This window comes from Podarcis tiliguerta, assembly GCF_965153285.1.
Source record: "Podarcis tiliguerta genome assembly, chromosome: 11".
In the NCBI taxonomy this organism is placed as follows: domain Eukaryota; kingdom Metazoa; phylum Chordata; class Lepidosauria; order Squamata; family Lacertidae; genus Podarcis; species Podarcis tiliguerta.
Window position 1 is genome coordinate 38,929,852 of NC_139544.1, and position 15,601 is coordinate 38,945,452.

At 42.0% G+C, this 15,601-nt stretch overlaps 3 protein-coding genes across 14 annotated transcripts in view; 1 reads left to right on the forward strand and 2 right to left on the reverse strand.

The window, feature by feature from the left end:
- IPO11 (importin 11) overlaps positions 1-762 on the reverse strand; it is a 70,297-nt gene extending 69,535 nt beyond the window's left edge. The window contains exon 1 of one of the 3 annotated variants that reach the window (XM_083403828.1): positions 647-762. The gene's annotated coding sequence lies outside the window, so the exon portion shown is untranslated. Of the gene's footprint in view, positions 1-131; positions 358-646 lie in introns of those variants that run through there. The other 2 variants (XM_083403827.1, XM_083403829.1) reach the window with 2 other exon arrangements.
- On the forward strand, positions 7-10,605 carry DIMT1 (DIM1 rRNA methyltransferase and ribosome maturation factor; the record flags this gene model as incomplete). Of its 3 annotated transcripts, none has more annotated exons than XM_083404260.1 (13): positions 7-72; positions 756-906; positions 1,946-2,019; positions 3,243-3,329; positions 4,024-4,085; positions 4,175-4,268; positions 4,369-4,418; positions 5,888-6,011; positions 6,139-6,231; positions 7,496-7,560; positions 8,471-8,534; positions 8,657-8,763; positions 10,137-10,605. In XM_083404260.1, the coding sequence occupies 13 exons, from the start codon at positions 7-9 to the stop codon at positions 10,177-10,179; spliced, it is 1,080 nt and encodes a 359-aa protein (XP_083260386.1). In that variant the 3' UTR covers positions 10,180-10,605. The 3 variants fall into 3 exon arrangements, with proteins under 3 accessions (XP_083260386.1, XP_083260385.1, XP_083260387.1); XM_083404259.1 differs by lacking the exon at positions 7-72 and adding an exon at positions 79-108; XM_083404261.1 differs by lacking the exon at positions 7-72 and adding an exon at positions 505-582.
- Positions 10,606-11,937: 1,332 nt separating this feature from the next.
- Positions 11,938-15,601, reverse strand: part of KIF2A (kinesin family member 2A) — a 48,233-nt gene continuing 44,569 nt past the window's right edge. For 4 of the 8 annotated variants that reach the window (XM_083403940.1, XM_083403941.1, XM_083403938.1 and 1 more), the window contains 3 exons: positions 15,216-15,317; positions 14,493-14,628; positions 11,938-13,661 (listed from right to left, as the gene is read on the reverse strand). In XM_083403940.1, coding sequence (XP_083260066.1) covers positions 13,576-13,661; positions 14,493-14,628; positions 15,216-15,317 — 324 coding nt within the window. In that variant the 3' untranslated portion in view covers positions 11,938-13,575. Of the gene's footprint in view, positions 13,662-14,492; positions 14,629-14,939; positions 15,099-15,215; positions 15,318-15,601 lie in introns of those variants that run through there. The other 4 variants (XR_014503058.1, XR_014503059.1, XM_083403942.1 and 1 more) reach the window with 2 other exon arrangements.

Genomic DNA, 15,601 nt, shown 5'->3' on the forward strand with positions numbered 1-15,601 from the left:
TGCTGAATGCCCTCCCCAGGGAGACTTGCCTGCCGCCTTCGTTACATATCTTTGTGGCCTCTTGAACTCCGGGTTGGGGGGGGGTTATTATTAATGTTACTTATTACAGTATGTATTTTTTTGGTTTTTACCTGGTAAACCACCTTGCGATCTTCGGGTGAAGGGTGGTGTACAAATTTAATAAACAAACGGTAATTTAAGACAAGTGAATGCGTCCCTCTTTACCCTTTATATCTTTGGGAAGCGAACTATACGGCGCTCGCATTTTATGGGGCGTTCTTCAGGCTGTGTGTCATCATCATCCCTAGTAGCTTTGGCCAGCACCCCGAGTTTCAGACGGGCAACCTGTTCGCCTGCTGCAGCAAAACCAGCCCGAAGTCTTGCGGCACCTTAAAGATCACCAACAACTTTCCATTTACTGTCGTCCACTTCCTACACCAAGTGTGATGATCCTAACGTGCGCGTCACAGTCCCCTCCCCAGCCACGTGTAGTGAGGAAGGTGGGCCGAGCTTTCAGCCATAATAAACATGCAGAGTTTTTCGAGGTGCCACAAAGCTCTGCCACTGATTCTCCAGCACCAGGTGGCGTCTCAAGAATTCGCCTAGGACCAATTTCTCGACCCACTTCCCACGGTCTACCACTTGCCTTATCTCTATGGGAGAGTCTTGATCGCGGTGCTTTTCGGGAAATGTAGTCGCCAGAAAGGCTTGGCCTCGTTCAGCCATTGAGTAGATAAAACTACTTGTCCCAGCAGGCAGTGCGCGTGACGGCTTCCGCCCCGGAACTCTACGCGACAGCGAGGAAAGCAACGTGGGCTGGTGGGGGTCTGGCCGCGGTACTGATCATGCCGAAGGTAAAGAAGCAGCCGCGCTCGAGGCAGCAGCGCCCAGAAGGAAAAGCGCCAGGTGAGAGGAGGAAAGACTCCAGCGGACGGAGACAGGAACTGACTTTCCCCCGGTTTCTTTCCTGGCTCCTGATCTTGTCACAGGGAGCAGGCGGTGCGATGTAGTGGTTAGAGTGCCGCCGGACCGGGATTCGGTTCCCTGCTGAGCCATCAAACTCACCAGGGTGACGCTGGCCCAGGGTCCGCCGTCTCCCAGTCTAGCCCGGCCTCGGAAATTTGTTGTATTAGATCAAAGGGTGGCATAAAACAGAGTTGTGAGGTAGTGGTTAGAAAGCTGGACTAGGCGTAGGAAGAGACCCTGTTTTGAATCCTCGCTCAGCTACAAAGTGCGCCGAGTGTCACTGGGTCAGTCGTGATCGCTCAGCCTCACCTACCTCGCAGGATTGTTGTGAAGGTAAAGGGTAGAAGGAGAACTTTGTATGACGTCCTGGAGGAAAAGTGGCATATAAATTGGATTGCCACCTGTACCAAGCAGGGTAGCTGTGTTGTTGGCTGCTTGTTGTTGTTGTCTTTGTCCATGGAGTTTTCTTGGCAGGGATACTGGAGTGGCTTGCCGGTTCCTGCTCAGGTGGATCACGTTTGGTCAAAACTCTCCACTATGACCTGTCCATCTTGGGTGCCCTGCTCAGCATAGTTCATAGCTTCTCTGAGTTATTCAAGCCCCTTCGCCACGGCAAGGAAGTGATCCATGTTGGCTGCTTAGGCAGGAGCAAAACACCAGTTAGCTTAGTTGTTTAGAGCTTGGTGTTTATAATACCAAGGTCCCAGGCTTTATTTGCCACCTGTATGTTTCTTCATTGCAGTGGTTCATACTAGATGACCCTTGCATCTTCCTTGCAATGCTATGATTCCAGTTCTAAGATTCAACAGCTGGTCTTTCATGCTCTCTTAAATTATAGATGGGAAGAGGTAGTGGATGTTTGATTTATGCTTTATAATAAAGTTGAAGACTATTAAACGCTGCAGTTCATTAACAAATGTAAACAGCACGGTGATTAACTTTTCTTTTTGTTTGTCTGCTATTTTGTCTTTACTAATAGGTATCAGGTTCAACACTGGACTCGGTCAACATATTTTGAAAAATCCCCTCATTGTTAACAGCATTATAGAAAAGGTAGGTAATAAGCATTTTTTATATAAGGAGAAGTGTTTAAAGGTGAATGGCTAAGGCTGCAGTCCTATGCCCACTTACCTTTGAGTAAACCTCAATAGCTTACTCCTAAGTAGACATGTATATGACTACACTGTGAAACACTATCGCTTGATTTCTAGAAATGAAGAACGATATTGAGAAGAACAATTAGACACCATCAGTATGAAAATAATGAAGTATACCTTTAAGTTTAACAACACTGGCAGTATTCAGCTAAGTTTTACTTGGAGCTTAGCCACTGAAATTAATGAATATGACTAAGTTAAGTTCATTAATTTCAATACTTCTTCGCTGAATAAAACTCAGTTGAATGCCACTCATTTAGTGTAAAATGGCTTTAAATGATTTGTGTGTCTGTGCCCCAAATAATAAGTGAAACAGCTTGCAGCCTTACTATTCAGAGGCTCAGGGGAAGGCTTGGTCAGATCCTGAAAACTGTGTAGGTCTCGAGTTGGGTATTTATGAACAGGTGGTGTCCTCCAAAGCACCATCCGCTTCAAAAATCACCTTGCTAGATGATGAGAACCTAATAAGGGTGGGAGAGTGGCTTAGATGGGATTGCTCTAAGGGTGGCTGCTTGTCTACTCAACATGTTTGGTTGAAGACCCCGCTCTAGGCCTTCCTACAAAAAGGCCAAGACAACTGACACCTTCAACTTCTTTCCTCCATGCCTATCACACAAAAGCCTGTGGATGGGAAGCCAGAATGGTCGAGGTTGTCATTGAACCTCAGTATTCTTCAGGTGTCGCCTCTCACAAGCCAGGCATGTAGTTGTGGCCAGTCCAGATCAGCATGAAGGTCTGTGGCTGACGTGACAACTAGGTCTGCACACCAGGTGGAAGCCAAGATGATGACTTCCCTTCTCATTGTCCTGATCCTCCACAGACTACTGGATCAGAGCTACTTTAATGTGCCATCTGATATTGGCCCAGCTAGTACTTCTGTTGAGTACAGTCGTACCTGTGCTTACGTATCCCTCTGGATACATAAACCTCAGGTTGCAAACGCGGCAAACACACTTCCGGGTTTTGCCGTATGCGCAGAAGCGCGCCTCCAGTTACAAAGTTTTCAGGATGTGGCCAGGCCTCCGGAACGGATCCCGTTCATAACTGGAGGTACTACTGTACTTGCTGCTTTTCTAAAACCAGTTTTTTATGTAGTTTTCCAATGTTATTTACTTTCAGGCTTCCTTGTACCCTACGGATGTTGTTCTAGAAGTTGGTCCTGGCACTGGAAACATGACAGTAAAAATGTTAGAAAAAGTGAAAAAGGTAAAGAACTTCCAAGTAATAAAGATGTTCTTCTCTTTTTATTCACATTTGGCTACTGGGGTAGTTGGGAAGAGAACTGCGCTATAGAGAGAACTCTTAGATCCTATGCTTGAGTTTTTCCTCATGTGTCATGTATTAGTGAGCCTGATGGTGACGATGGTTTTACAATTTATTTTTGTAAGCCACTTAGAGAATCTTTTGGCTAAAGCGCAGAGTATAAATGTTGTAACTCTGCAATATGTGAAGAACTTCCTCTTGTCTGTTCTGAATCTTCTACCATTCTGCTTCATTCTACTAAATTAGTGGTCTAGTTGCTGGATTGGTGATAAAAATGTGTATCTTTTTGGCCAAACTGTGTATTGTATTTCTTTATTCCCCTCTTTACAGATATGTTACTGAATTTTGTTTGGATTGTTCACTGAAATTGTCTTGGTTATAAATTTTCTTTATAGGCTTATTATAACATTTTCATTGGCAGATTTATAGAGTTTTGTTATCTGCTGAAATCGGTAGATTTGTTTTTTGAATGATGCTGTTTCAGAGGGGAAATCAGGTAAAATAATGAAATGAAAATGCTTCTATAAAACACTTGGTTCTTATGCGGCTCACGTTCCATCATGATTCTACATAGGTACAAAATCCTACAATGTGTATGGATCATATACGCAATCATTTGTATATGATTCTTTTTCAGGTTATTGCTTGTGAATTGGACGTAAAGCTTGCTGGTGAACTTCAGAAGAGAGTCCAGGGCACGTAAGTGCAAAAAGCGGTGGAATGACACTGTTTTTCGCCTAGAACCTGTCCTGGAAATGTATTAATGGAACAATTTTGTTTTGTCCCAGGCCTCTGGCTAACAAACTTGAAATAAAGATCGGAGATGTGTTGAAAAGTGACCTGCCCTTCTTTGATGCTTGTGTGGCTAACTTGCCTTATCAAGTAAGGGCAAAACCAACCGATTTGGGGAAAGGGCCAATATAATTTATGGCTTGCAGTAATAAACCTACCAGGAAATTAACACTTCTTCCTTTGTTTTCAGATTTCTTCTCCCTTTGTTTTTAAGCTACTGCTGCACCGGCCTTTCTTCAGGTACAACTATATTGTATCTAATAGATTTTAGGTGCTTTGACACATAATTACAGTATTGGCTCGAATACAAGCCTCACCTGCAAATAATCTGCACCTTTAAAATTCAAGAGGGAAAAAGAAAAAAGACAATACCCGAATATAAGCCGCTCCCTTAAAATTGGGTTAGAGGCTGAAAATCACTGCGGTTGGTAGAATTGTAACTCTGAGCCAATTTAAGCCTTTGATCTTACAAGCCCACAAAAGTTACTGTACAATTGCTAAAATCACAAATCACTACTCAATGAATAGTCTCAAGCACGCAAATCGGCAAGAATTTTTTTTTGTTCTGTTTTACCGTATGTCTGTTTCAGCAGCGATATCATAAAAGCCAATTTCTGTAAGGTCGCAAATTTAAGCCACACTTTAACTTTTCACGGTCGGAATTTGGAAAAAAAAAAAAGTGAGGCTTATATTCAGGCCAATACGGTAACTATGGAGAATGACTTGTATCCTGTGGTGTGTCTGCACTGGGCAGAGCAAATTTCTCCTAACACAACAGGACTTCACCTTCCTCTCTGCAGACCCCACATGCTCTCCCCCACCCCAGTCTGCTCAAAAGGTGTTGGTTGGGGGGGGGGGGGAGTGCAGGAAATGAAGAGGAAGGGAAAGTCCTATTAAGCAAGAAGGAATCTACTCATGTGTTGTTGGTTTCAACCCAGTGCATTGGTATTAGCAGCCAACTGATCTAGAAAACAATTGATGAGCAATTTGTCAAGCTAGAATGCTAAAAACACTTTCATCTTTTACATTCAGAGTTATGATTAGTATGTCTAAGATGCAAGCAAGGTGTCTATGTGGATCGTGCGCAAATAGCTGTTTGTTCTTGAAATCGAAACAGCTAAGCATTGTCACTTTACATCTCCCCAAGGAGTCTGACATTTGGAGACTGAAGGTGGTTGTCCTATTTTTGCCCTTCCATCCCATTTCCCAAGTTGAGTTTTCATTAGATTTCTTCTGCAAATCTTTATACGCATTGCAGTTCTCTCAAACAATACTATTTGGGGGGGACGACTAAAAACAATGATCAACAGAAAAAGATACATGTTTTTCCAATACAGGGTGGGGGGGTATAGATATTGACACAAAGTTTCTAGTTATATCAGTAATTAACAGATATAAATCTCATGGAAGCAATTAATAAATACCTGACGTGCCAGTCAAATGAATCTCCATTGTCGTTGACATGTCAGGTATTTGTTTGTTGCCATTATATTGTCATCAGCTGCCTTAAACATAGCGAGGAGGCAGTAAATGAATAAAGGAAATTGTTTGAAATCAGGGTTTAATTAGAGCTTCTGTTACATTCACTGTTGTCTGTATCCTCTTAATAGTCATAATTGTACGTCGTAGGCTATTGATGAACAAGTGTTGCTAAATTGTTGGCCTTGCATTGTATGGCTCAATGTTTGCAACTCATTTTTAACTTCCAGGTGCGCAGTCCTCATGTTTCAAAGAGAATTTGCTCTTCGCTTGGTCGCAAAGCCAGGCTCTCCCTTATATTGCAGACTCTCTGTTAATACTCAGCTATTAGCTCGTGTCGATCATCTGATGAAGGTAAGGAAAATAAGCAATAGCAAAACTGGGTTTGTGGATCAAAGGCTAGGGTGGGCAAGCAAGCTTTTAAGAGGTTGAAAATTCTTCTTCTTTTTTCCTGAGAGCTAACTTTTATAATGATTAACAGGTAGGGAAAAATAATTTTAAACCACCACCCAAAGTTGAATCCAGCGTTGTGAGAATAGAGCCAAGGAACCCTCCACCGCCAATCAATTTTCAGGTGAGACTCATCGATTATAATATGCATGAAAACAACTTTCGTAGTTAATGTGTAAAGGTCCTCAATGTATTGTTTTGAATATTCTCCCCAAGATGGTATCTAAACAACAGTTGAGCAACCATTGTTGTGAAGGTTGCCTAGCGTTTTACACCAGGGATGGGGCATCTGTGACCCTCCAGATGGTTTTGGATTCCAGCTCCCTGCAGCCCTGGCCAACTTGGCCAGTAGTCAAGGATCATGGGAGTTAGAGTTCAATAGGCTCGTAGGCTCCCCATCCCTGCTTCACACCTTGTTAACATCAGTTACTAATAAGAAACTAAGATGATAGGGTGGAAACTTTGAGTGCATCTGAGCCTCTTCGGAGCATTATTTTGTGATTTGGAATGGTGTTGGCAAACAGTGGCGTAGCGTGGGGGGTGCAGGGGGGCCCGGCCGCACCGGGCGCAACATCTGGGGGTTAGGGTTAGGGGCGCAAATCCACGGATTAGGGGGCGCAAATTACTTGCCTTGCCCCGGGTGCTGACAACCCACGCTACGCCACTGTTGGCAAAACAAAGCTTAGCCTTTAGGGAGGAAAGAGGAGGGCTCATCTCTTGTGGTAAAATGGCAGGTTTTATTAGCTTGAATGTAAAGCTCTAACGGTGCTAAGCTTTGATGCCAAGGCTTCATAGTTTCCATTGAGGCTAAAGCAGGGTGGTACATTGAAAACCAGATTCCTCGTCAGCCTCTGCTCTACCTGTTGTGATATGTAAGTCTTTAAATATTGAGTATCCATGTAGAGACCTGTCAAAGTATGCCTTGATTATACTGCATTTGATAGCACATTCCTTGTGACTTGGGAGAAATTTGTAAAACCTGAATGGGGCTTTTCATAGTGGCTTCTCTCACGGGGTTAAACACATTTTGAATACCGCCATATCCTACTAGCAGGTAAATGGATGGGCAACCTGTTGCTTGGACTACACCGCTCCTCATCCCTGACGGTTGGCCATGTTGGCTGGTGCTGAGGGGATTTGAAGTCCAACAACTTCTGATAGGCCACAGGTTCCCCATCCTTGATGTAGAATTTTGAAAACAGGCAGACACATAGCTGATTTGCAGATTGAAGAAGGAAAATGAAGAGGCGAGATTGGGGTACTTGAGAGATGTATGGGAACCCAAACATAATGAAATGGGCAATGGGGAGGCGTGGTGGATAGCAGGAGCTCTGTAAACTCCTCTGAAAAGGTTGCTTAAACAAAGTGTGTTTTTCATTTTTATTCAGGAGTGGGATGGTCTACTAAGGATAGTCTTTGTCAGGAAAAACAAGACACTCGCTGCAGTTTTTAAGTAAGTTAACTCATATTGGAGGAAATGTTTGGTTTGCCTCTAGGCAGTCTCTTTCCTCCTGCAAGAGTCAACCGTTTCTCCTTGGCTGAATTGTTAATCATGCTGACCATTGTGGACTGAGACTGGGTGGGGTGTTATTCTTCTGGACCTTGGAAGAAGTGTGTGTGTTTCATGGACAATAGGAAGCACTAGACCAGATGACTCGATTGCTAAGAATTGTCCTGTCCCTCCATCTTTCATTAACTAAGAGCAGGGAGTGGAGGGAGAAGGTGGTGGGCCTACCTTCTCAGCATTGTCTTCCACCTCAATCCTTGTGGAAGAAGCGAGCTTGAGAGCCAAAAGTCACCAAGACAAATTAGAATGCACTCAGGGCTCCTCATGGATATATAGACTAGAGCAGAGTTTCCCAAATTTGAGTCTCCAGCTGTTTTTGGACTACAACACCTATCATATCTAGCTAGCAGGACCAGTGGTCAGAGATGATGGGAATTGTAGTCCAAAATAGCTGGAGACGATCTGGTGCTCTCCAGATGTTTGGGGCTCCAGCTGGAGGAAAATGGATTTGGAAAGGGAATTTCGGTATTCTCATCCCGAAAGATCTATACAGTGGTACCTTGGGTTACATATGCTTCAGGTTACATATGCTTCAGGTTACATATGCTTCAGGTTACAGACCCTGCTAACCCAGAAATAGTACCTCAGGTTAAGAACTTTGCTTCAGGATGAGAACAGAAATCGTGCTCCGGTGGCGTGGCAGCAGCGGGAGGCCCCATTAGCTAAAGTGGTGCTTCAGGTTAAGAACAGTTTCAGGTTAAGAACGGACCTCCGGAACGAATTAAGTACTTAACCCGAGGTACCACTGTATGTCTAACTTCCTCCTCCTCCTCCTCCTCCTTCTTCTTCTTCTCAGTTCAAATGCTGTGAAAAAGCTGCTGGAAAAGAATTATCGGATTCACTGTTCACAAAATAACTTGGTAAGCATTTCAAGCATTCTCCACCTCCCCCAAACAAGTTCCATGTAAGCATCAGTGTCTTGCTACTTGTTTGATACATGCTACATAAGCACAATTCTCTGCTTTCTGTTTTGTACTGACAGGAAATTCCAGAAGATTTCAGTATTGGAAGTTTCATACAAGGAATCCTAAAAGACACTGGTTATGCAGAAAAACGTGCACGAGTCATGGATATTGATGACTTCATCAGGTGAAGCCAAGGGCATTTCTTTCAAGCTTTGGTGCATTGCATGCTCTCCTTTAAACAGAGGCCTCCTATTGCCAAAATGAAAAGAAAAATAAGTGTGGAGGGCAGGGGTGGGAGAGATTCCCCTTGATACCTTAGATGCTTCTACACTTTGCCTTCCTTGCAGTGTGTTACCAGTTGGGCAGGCCACTCTTCCTACCACGTATGCAATGTCAGAGGAAGTGCGCTTGAGACCAGTCTGCACACATGAATGATGCCAATGTGTAAATTGTACATCCTGGGGGTTGGGAAGGGAGCTTTTACGATTGTGCCTACTACTCTGCCACACTAGCTGCAAACGAGGCAGGCTGTTATTTTCCAAGCCCAGATGAGGGTAGCCAGTGGCTCTCAAACCCTTGGGGAGTTAGGACAGGCTCTGGCAGATTGAGCGGACGAGACCAATAGTGGGTGTAACAGTCAGAAAGGTGGTTTCTACATGTGCTGTAGAGCAGTGTTTCCCAACCTTGGGCCTCCAGCTGTTTTCGAACTACAATTCCCATCATCCCTGACCGCTGGTCTTGCTAGCTGAGGATTATGGGAGTTGTAGTCCAAAAACAGCTGGAGGCCCAAGGTTGGGAAATGCTGCTGTAGAGAGTAGTGAGGGGCAGATGGGGTACCTCTGGAGGTTGACAGGTGCCATCTGCTGCCTTGCGGGACATCTTTGAGAGAATAAAAGGCTAAGTACACCCTACACAGATCCTGGGTGGTGACCCTAAGATGGTTGAATGTTGCCTTGTACACCTTCCTGCAGCCAAGCTGGTGCCAAATGTATTTTTCTGCTTTCCTTTGGACCACATCAGCAAGGCTGAGAGGGAGGGGTCTTGTCATCTGGTCCTTTGGACTGATGGCTGTAGGAACAGTTGCCATCTTGGCCCAACCATAGAACTGGGCTGCAGTGATTTCAGTGGAGGAAAGGAGGACTAGGTGTTTTCTCCCAGGCTCCAAGCAGAAGCCAGAAATCCTGGATGGTTCTTTACTGCTTCTGAAGTCTTATACAAGCCCATATCCTAAATCTTGCCAACTGCTCTTAAATCATACCCCTACCTGCTTTTCCAATGCCAACTGGACTCCTTCGGGAGGGGGGAGCAGGAACTGAATGACTAAACAAACAAATTGCCACAGTTCTTGTTCCGAGGGTAGCAGGAAGTAGGTGCGGTTGTGAAATTGGGAGTTTTAGAGTTATTGGTTCCAAGACTTCAGAAGCAGGAGCTCAGAAAAAAGGAGAGAACTTTCTCTTGCCTTGGAAATTGGACACAGAAGGACCCAGGATCACCTACAAGCGGCACTCTTAATGTCATATAAAATGTTAGTGAGATATGAATGTTTTCATTTTCCAGTGTTCTGCATGGCTTCAACGCAAAAGGCATCCACTTTTCCTAAAGGGAAGAATAAGATGGAAGAGACGCTGAGCAGCAATGCTTTTGCAAGGATGAACTGAACTATCTAAAGGTGGTATCAGAATTTCACCCAAGATGGATGTACACCATGCTGCACATGCACATCCAGCTGTTTAAATTACCCCATTGGAGCAAAATGGGTTCTCAAGGACAACGCCAATCACCACCATGCCTTTGTTCTGCTCTGCTTCATTTGGTGTTTTTTTTAAAGAGAACGTATGTGATGCAGAGTGTAAACTCTCCAGCCATGTTCAGGGTCGCCTGAAATGCACCTTTTATTTTTCTTATTGCATTGCCTAAGCCACAGTGACCACCTGCTCCCAACAAAAACCATCCCGACCAAGAATAACTGTTATATTTGATATTACAACCCAGATACTGTTACTTTATTAAAGAATTCATGATCCAAGATGGAAACTAGGTTCTCTTAATTGTCAAACCCACTCCTTAGATTTTGTGTGTGTGTCAAGTTCTGTAGTCATTCCTATAAGGTGCATTGCAATAAAAATGCTTTTGTATCAGTGTTTTCCACAAACATTCAACATTTACAAGCACCTCAACTCTAAGCCACTGATCTGTGATGTGGTGGGTTGTGCACATTGGCTTCAAGACTCATCTCCATTTTGCTAGTTTCTTACCTGAAGTAGCATAAACGTACAAGTTTAGTAGATGTGTGTATGAGTCACATCAAAAGGTATCCATGCTCTTTCAGATTCCTAATGTGAACCCTGAATATGCAGTTTAGTAAAAGAAGATACAACTCCTTGAGGCTTTGTATATCTGGACCAAGTCAAATGCAGGTGGCTTGTGGAAACCAATAACACAGTGCAACTTGATATTCCATCCATGGTTAAGAAAGAATTATAAATGAACAACCAGTCGGCTTGGTTCTTCCTTGTGGTAAGGAATTTATGTAGAAACTGCATACAGTGGTACCTCTGGTTACGTACTTAATTCGTTCTGGAGGTCCGTTCTTAACCTGAAACTGTTCTTAACCAGAGGCACCACTTTAGCTAATGGGGCCTCCCTCTGCCGCCACCCAATTTCTGTTCTCATCCTGAAGCAAAGTTCTTAACCCGAGGTACTATTTCTGGGTTAGCAGAGTTGGTAACCTGAAGCTTATGTAACCCGAGGTACCACTGTATAAGATTATCATGGCACCACCAGCATTTGATAGTCCTCCTAGCTGGTCTTACATTTTACTAGTAAAATACCTCATTCCATTCCAATAAGTGATTTCAAGGCAGAATATTCACATGACAAGAGATAACTCCCCCTTTGGAAAGCACATTTACTTCATTAATTTTCTTTTTAGAGGAACTAATAAGTGTCCTCCTTTCAGATCAAGGAAGACTTCCTTCTTATATATCGCAGCTAGGGTCAAGTCAATTGCTCCAGGCAGATCTGCTTTTTTAAGGAGAGATGGGTTAGAGGTAAGAGAAAAGCTTGTGCCTCTTCTAATTTTGGTGTCATCTGAAGGCAGCTGGGGAATTGCATCTCTTTTGGGGACACATACTTTCCCACATAGACATGTATTTCCTAGCTTGCATCTTTACAATACGCTGTAAGAGGTAGCGTGTCACCAGTGATATAGCTTGATATAGCAAAGCTGAACAGAATCACAATTTCCTGAAGCAAGGATCTTCCGTGAATCTTTTCTAAAATATCCTAACAGTAGGATGCAGCTACAAAAGAAGACATTTTACAAAAAGTTGTATAGAAGTAAAATTCTCATCTCTAATTTATATTTCAGTTAAATTTATTAAACACATTGTGTAAAATCTACATTGCTGTTTCAGTTTTCATGTTTACAGACAGGTGCTTTGTCACCATGATATGGCAAGGGGCTACCTTTCTATGGGGATTATGTTGAATACTGAGAAACTCTGGCTCATTTAAGCTCTCTTCTCATTGCTTTCCCTTTATTTCCCTCAGCCACAGCACAGATGGGCTTATGTTCCAGAAACAAACTATGAAACGGTTCCAAGGAATGTCTGTTGTTGATATGAGTACCTGGAATCTATCTTGGGAATAGGGAGAACTCCTAGAGAGGTCTACAATTCATCTGACAAAAAAAAAAAAAAATACATATAAAGGGTAATTTTTTTTATATCAATTTGCAAAAATAATTGAAGTGCCACCATCTTAAAAAGTGCTGGACACACAGTGCCATTTGTGAAGTTTTCAGGCATCATTGTGGAATTTCTTCAGCATCAGAAAAGTTTTGTGGAGTTTATTGTGCAAATCCTCAAATGGTACAAATTCACCTCACTTTTCAGCTGATGGCACTGTACAAATGGAAAATATGCATTAGCTACTTTCTTTTAAAGCAACAGTACTAACTACCTGCGGACTACAGTTAATGCACATGTAAACTCCCATGCATCAGAAGCCAGTTTTAGTAGTACGTGACAGGGTTACTTTGGTATCCTAGTCATTGGATACCTTTCCTACCCATATGCAGAGATTCGATTGCACCTTATTCTGACATCACACTAGCACACATACCGTATATTTGTATTATCCTAAGATACAACTCTCCTTCATAATCAATTACCTTTTATTATACATCCACTAATTTATAGATTTGTTCTTTACAAAGAAAATGTTAGAGACTCTTCATGGTAACTGAAATAAATCATGATTCCAGATTTTTACAGGGGGAAATGGAATGGCTTGCCGTCAATCCACACCAACATGTTTTTAATTCCAGGTCAATGATATGGCACATACTGTGAAATGAAGAACTAGTCACGAAAAATGAAAACCCAAACACACATTAAAATGTACACACAATAAAAGTAATTTACATTGACAAATAAGGAATGTCATTTATTAAGGCTGTGCTTTAGAGAGGACGTATAGGGTCAAGTCGCCTTGGTCAAGGCACAAATGGGAAGAGGTGAGCACAGCTGTCTAGAAGAGGAGGTATATACAATCACGGATGAGGTGGGCATGCATGCAAATACAAAACTGCACAGCTGTTCTTTGCAACAAAACTTGACATAAGTGAAACAAAATACTGTGAATTTTCTTTTTACAAGTCCACCATTTTACTTCATTATTTTTAAAAAATTGGCAAATATTTCCAAAACAAAATTCACAATTTTGAGTAAGTTAAAACATTTGAAACAAAAAGTGCTTCCCATCTCCAAAACCTGCCTGGTTGTGCTATCTGGTCTAGAAGCATTTTGCAGACATCTTAGGAGTGTTCCACACAACTGAAATGTCAGCCAGGGGAAGAAGAAACGGGGCATTTCCACAGACACTTCAAAAGTTTTCGCTCTTTCAAGTAGTTGACTTCTTAGAGCTTCATTTCCAACCAACGGGGTGGTACAGCAATGAAGGCTCAGGCATCCTTTAGCAGCAGAAGATTGCCTCAAAGGGCACGTGGTCTCTTCGGATTGATCTGTTTACTGGCGTGCTCCTCCTCCTGCAGCGCTGTGCGGAAGGATTTCACTTTATCTTAAAACAAGAAAGGAAAGTCAGTTATCAGCTGTATAATTTTAGCACGATTCCTGTACCCAGACCTTGAGGCATAGTCTCTTTTATTATTGGAAATTGCCTCGAATGTGTCAACATAGAAAGGCAACATATAAAATTATGTGTAAATAAATACTACATGCAATTTCAGTAATGTACTGTATAAATAAAAACACATATTAGAACACACAGAGGTGTAATCATGCAACACACAGTACCAATTCCACTTTGGATCAAGTGGAAACTGAGCTTCCCTTTCTGACAACTTTGTTTTAAGACAGATACAATCAAAGCAGGACAACTGCATCAAATGGAAAAGAGCTTGGTATGCTCTTTCAGCAGTTCTTCCAATGTCTGGATCAAGATTTAAAGTCTGAAGAACATGTGTTCATCAGGACCAGTAATGAAATTAGAAGCAGCAATAGATGCAAATTGAAATTTGCTCACTAGAGATTTAAGAAACCAGGCGTTTCTTTAAAAAGCAAGTCAAAAGAAAGGCTGCGATGGACCACAGCAGATAGAAATAGATGATGCATTGCTATCCTTTAATTCTGAAGCAGTAATCAAAATGAGATCACATGCTACACTACTATACTTTACATATCGAAATGCTTAGAAATTTTAGCTCCTCAGATTTGCTTTATAAACCACTATATGGCTGTCAATATCAATTGATTTTCTCCCCCTCCTAAAACTGGCCTGTGAAAAATATATAAATCTTGAAACCCATTAAATGCTAACACAAGCCACTTGTCACTTTCAACAAATTCTTCAATATCTAAGAAGTATATCTAAGCAGGTATAAACACCTACCCCGAAGTTCAGTCAAAATGTAAATTTTTTGTTCTAGGATTGCTTCAAGTTGTGTAGCATATGAATCCACATCATAGTCTACTTCTTCTGTCATTTCCAAGAGAGCTTTTTCATCTTCTAGCCACCTAATAGATTCCTAATAAAAACCAAAGATAGAACATACAACAATCAATTTGCAGGCAACAAATTGTGGAGTGCAATGCCAAACTTGCCAAAATTAACAAAACAATTTTGATAAGTTCAACAAACATTCCTATGATGGAACCTTTTTATAAATATCAAATACAAACAGTTTCCTATTTCAATGATTTCCAAGAAGCTTCAGTGTGTTTCAGATAAGGACTAGGAAACAGGGATGAAGCAGTTTATACAACTATCAAGCTGCAAAGACACTGTGGAAAAAATAAGCATTAGGAAAACTGCACAAAAACCGCAAGTTGTTTGTAGTTCTTTTCAAAACATTTTTATTGCCCCAACTGGGAAGTTTGACCAACATAAAAAATACTACTTAAGCACTTCTAAGGGCTTGAACATGCCCAGTGCCAATTCCAATGCCCAATCATTAACTGTTTCTGAAAATCTCTTCAGTGTCAATGGAACCTTGCCCTATGGGATGAGAGAAGTTGTAGCTTCAGAAAAACAAGCCCAAAGGCCCCATGGTTGCACAGTGCTCAACAGTTCTTCGGATCCCAGCCTCTGTATTAATCAGCGCTCCACGTTTACCTGGAAGACAGCTCTGTGGTCTTCTACAACTTGCTCTTCCATTTCCACCATCTGTGATACAGCTTCATGGAAAGTAAACAACTGTGGCGATACTTCTTCCTCCTTTTAAAAACAATGAAGCTCAATATAATTCTACTTTTCAAAAAAGATTTTGATAACAGAAGCTAACAGAAAGCAGCATGTTGAAGAACACTGATCCATGACTCAGCAAGACAAATGCTTATGTTCTCTTGAACAAGGCTAATTCATAAAGTTTATTACAATGTATGGAGTGCAGTCCAGTTTTGGGATACACTTCAGTTGAGAAAAACCAAAAAAATGAGCAATTACAAGAATACACAAGGAAACAAAACGAGAAAAAAGAAAGTAACAAAACATGGTAACCT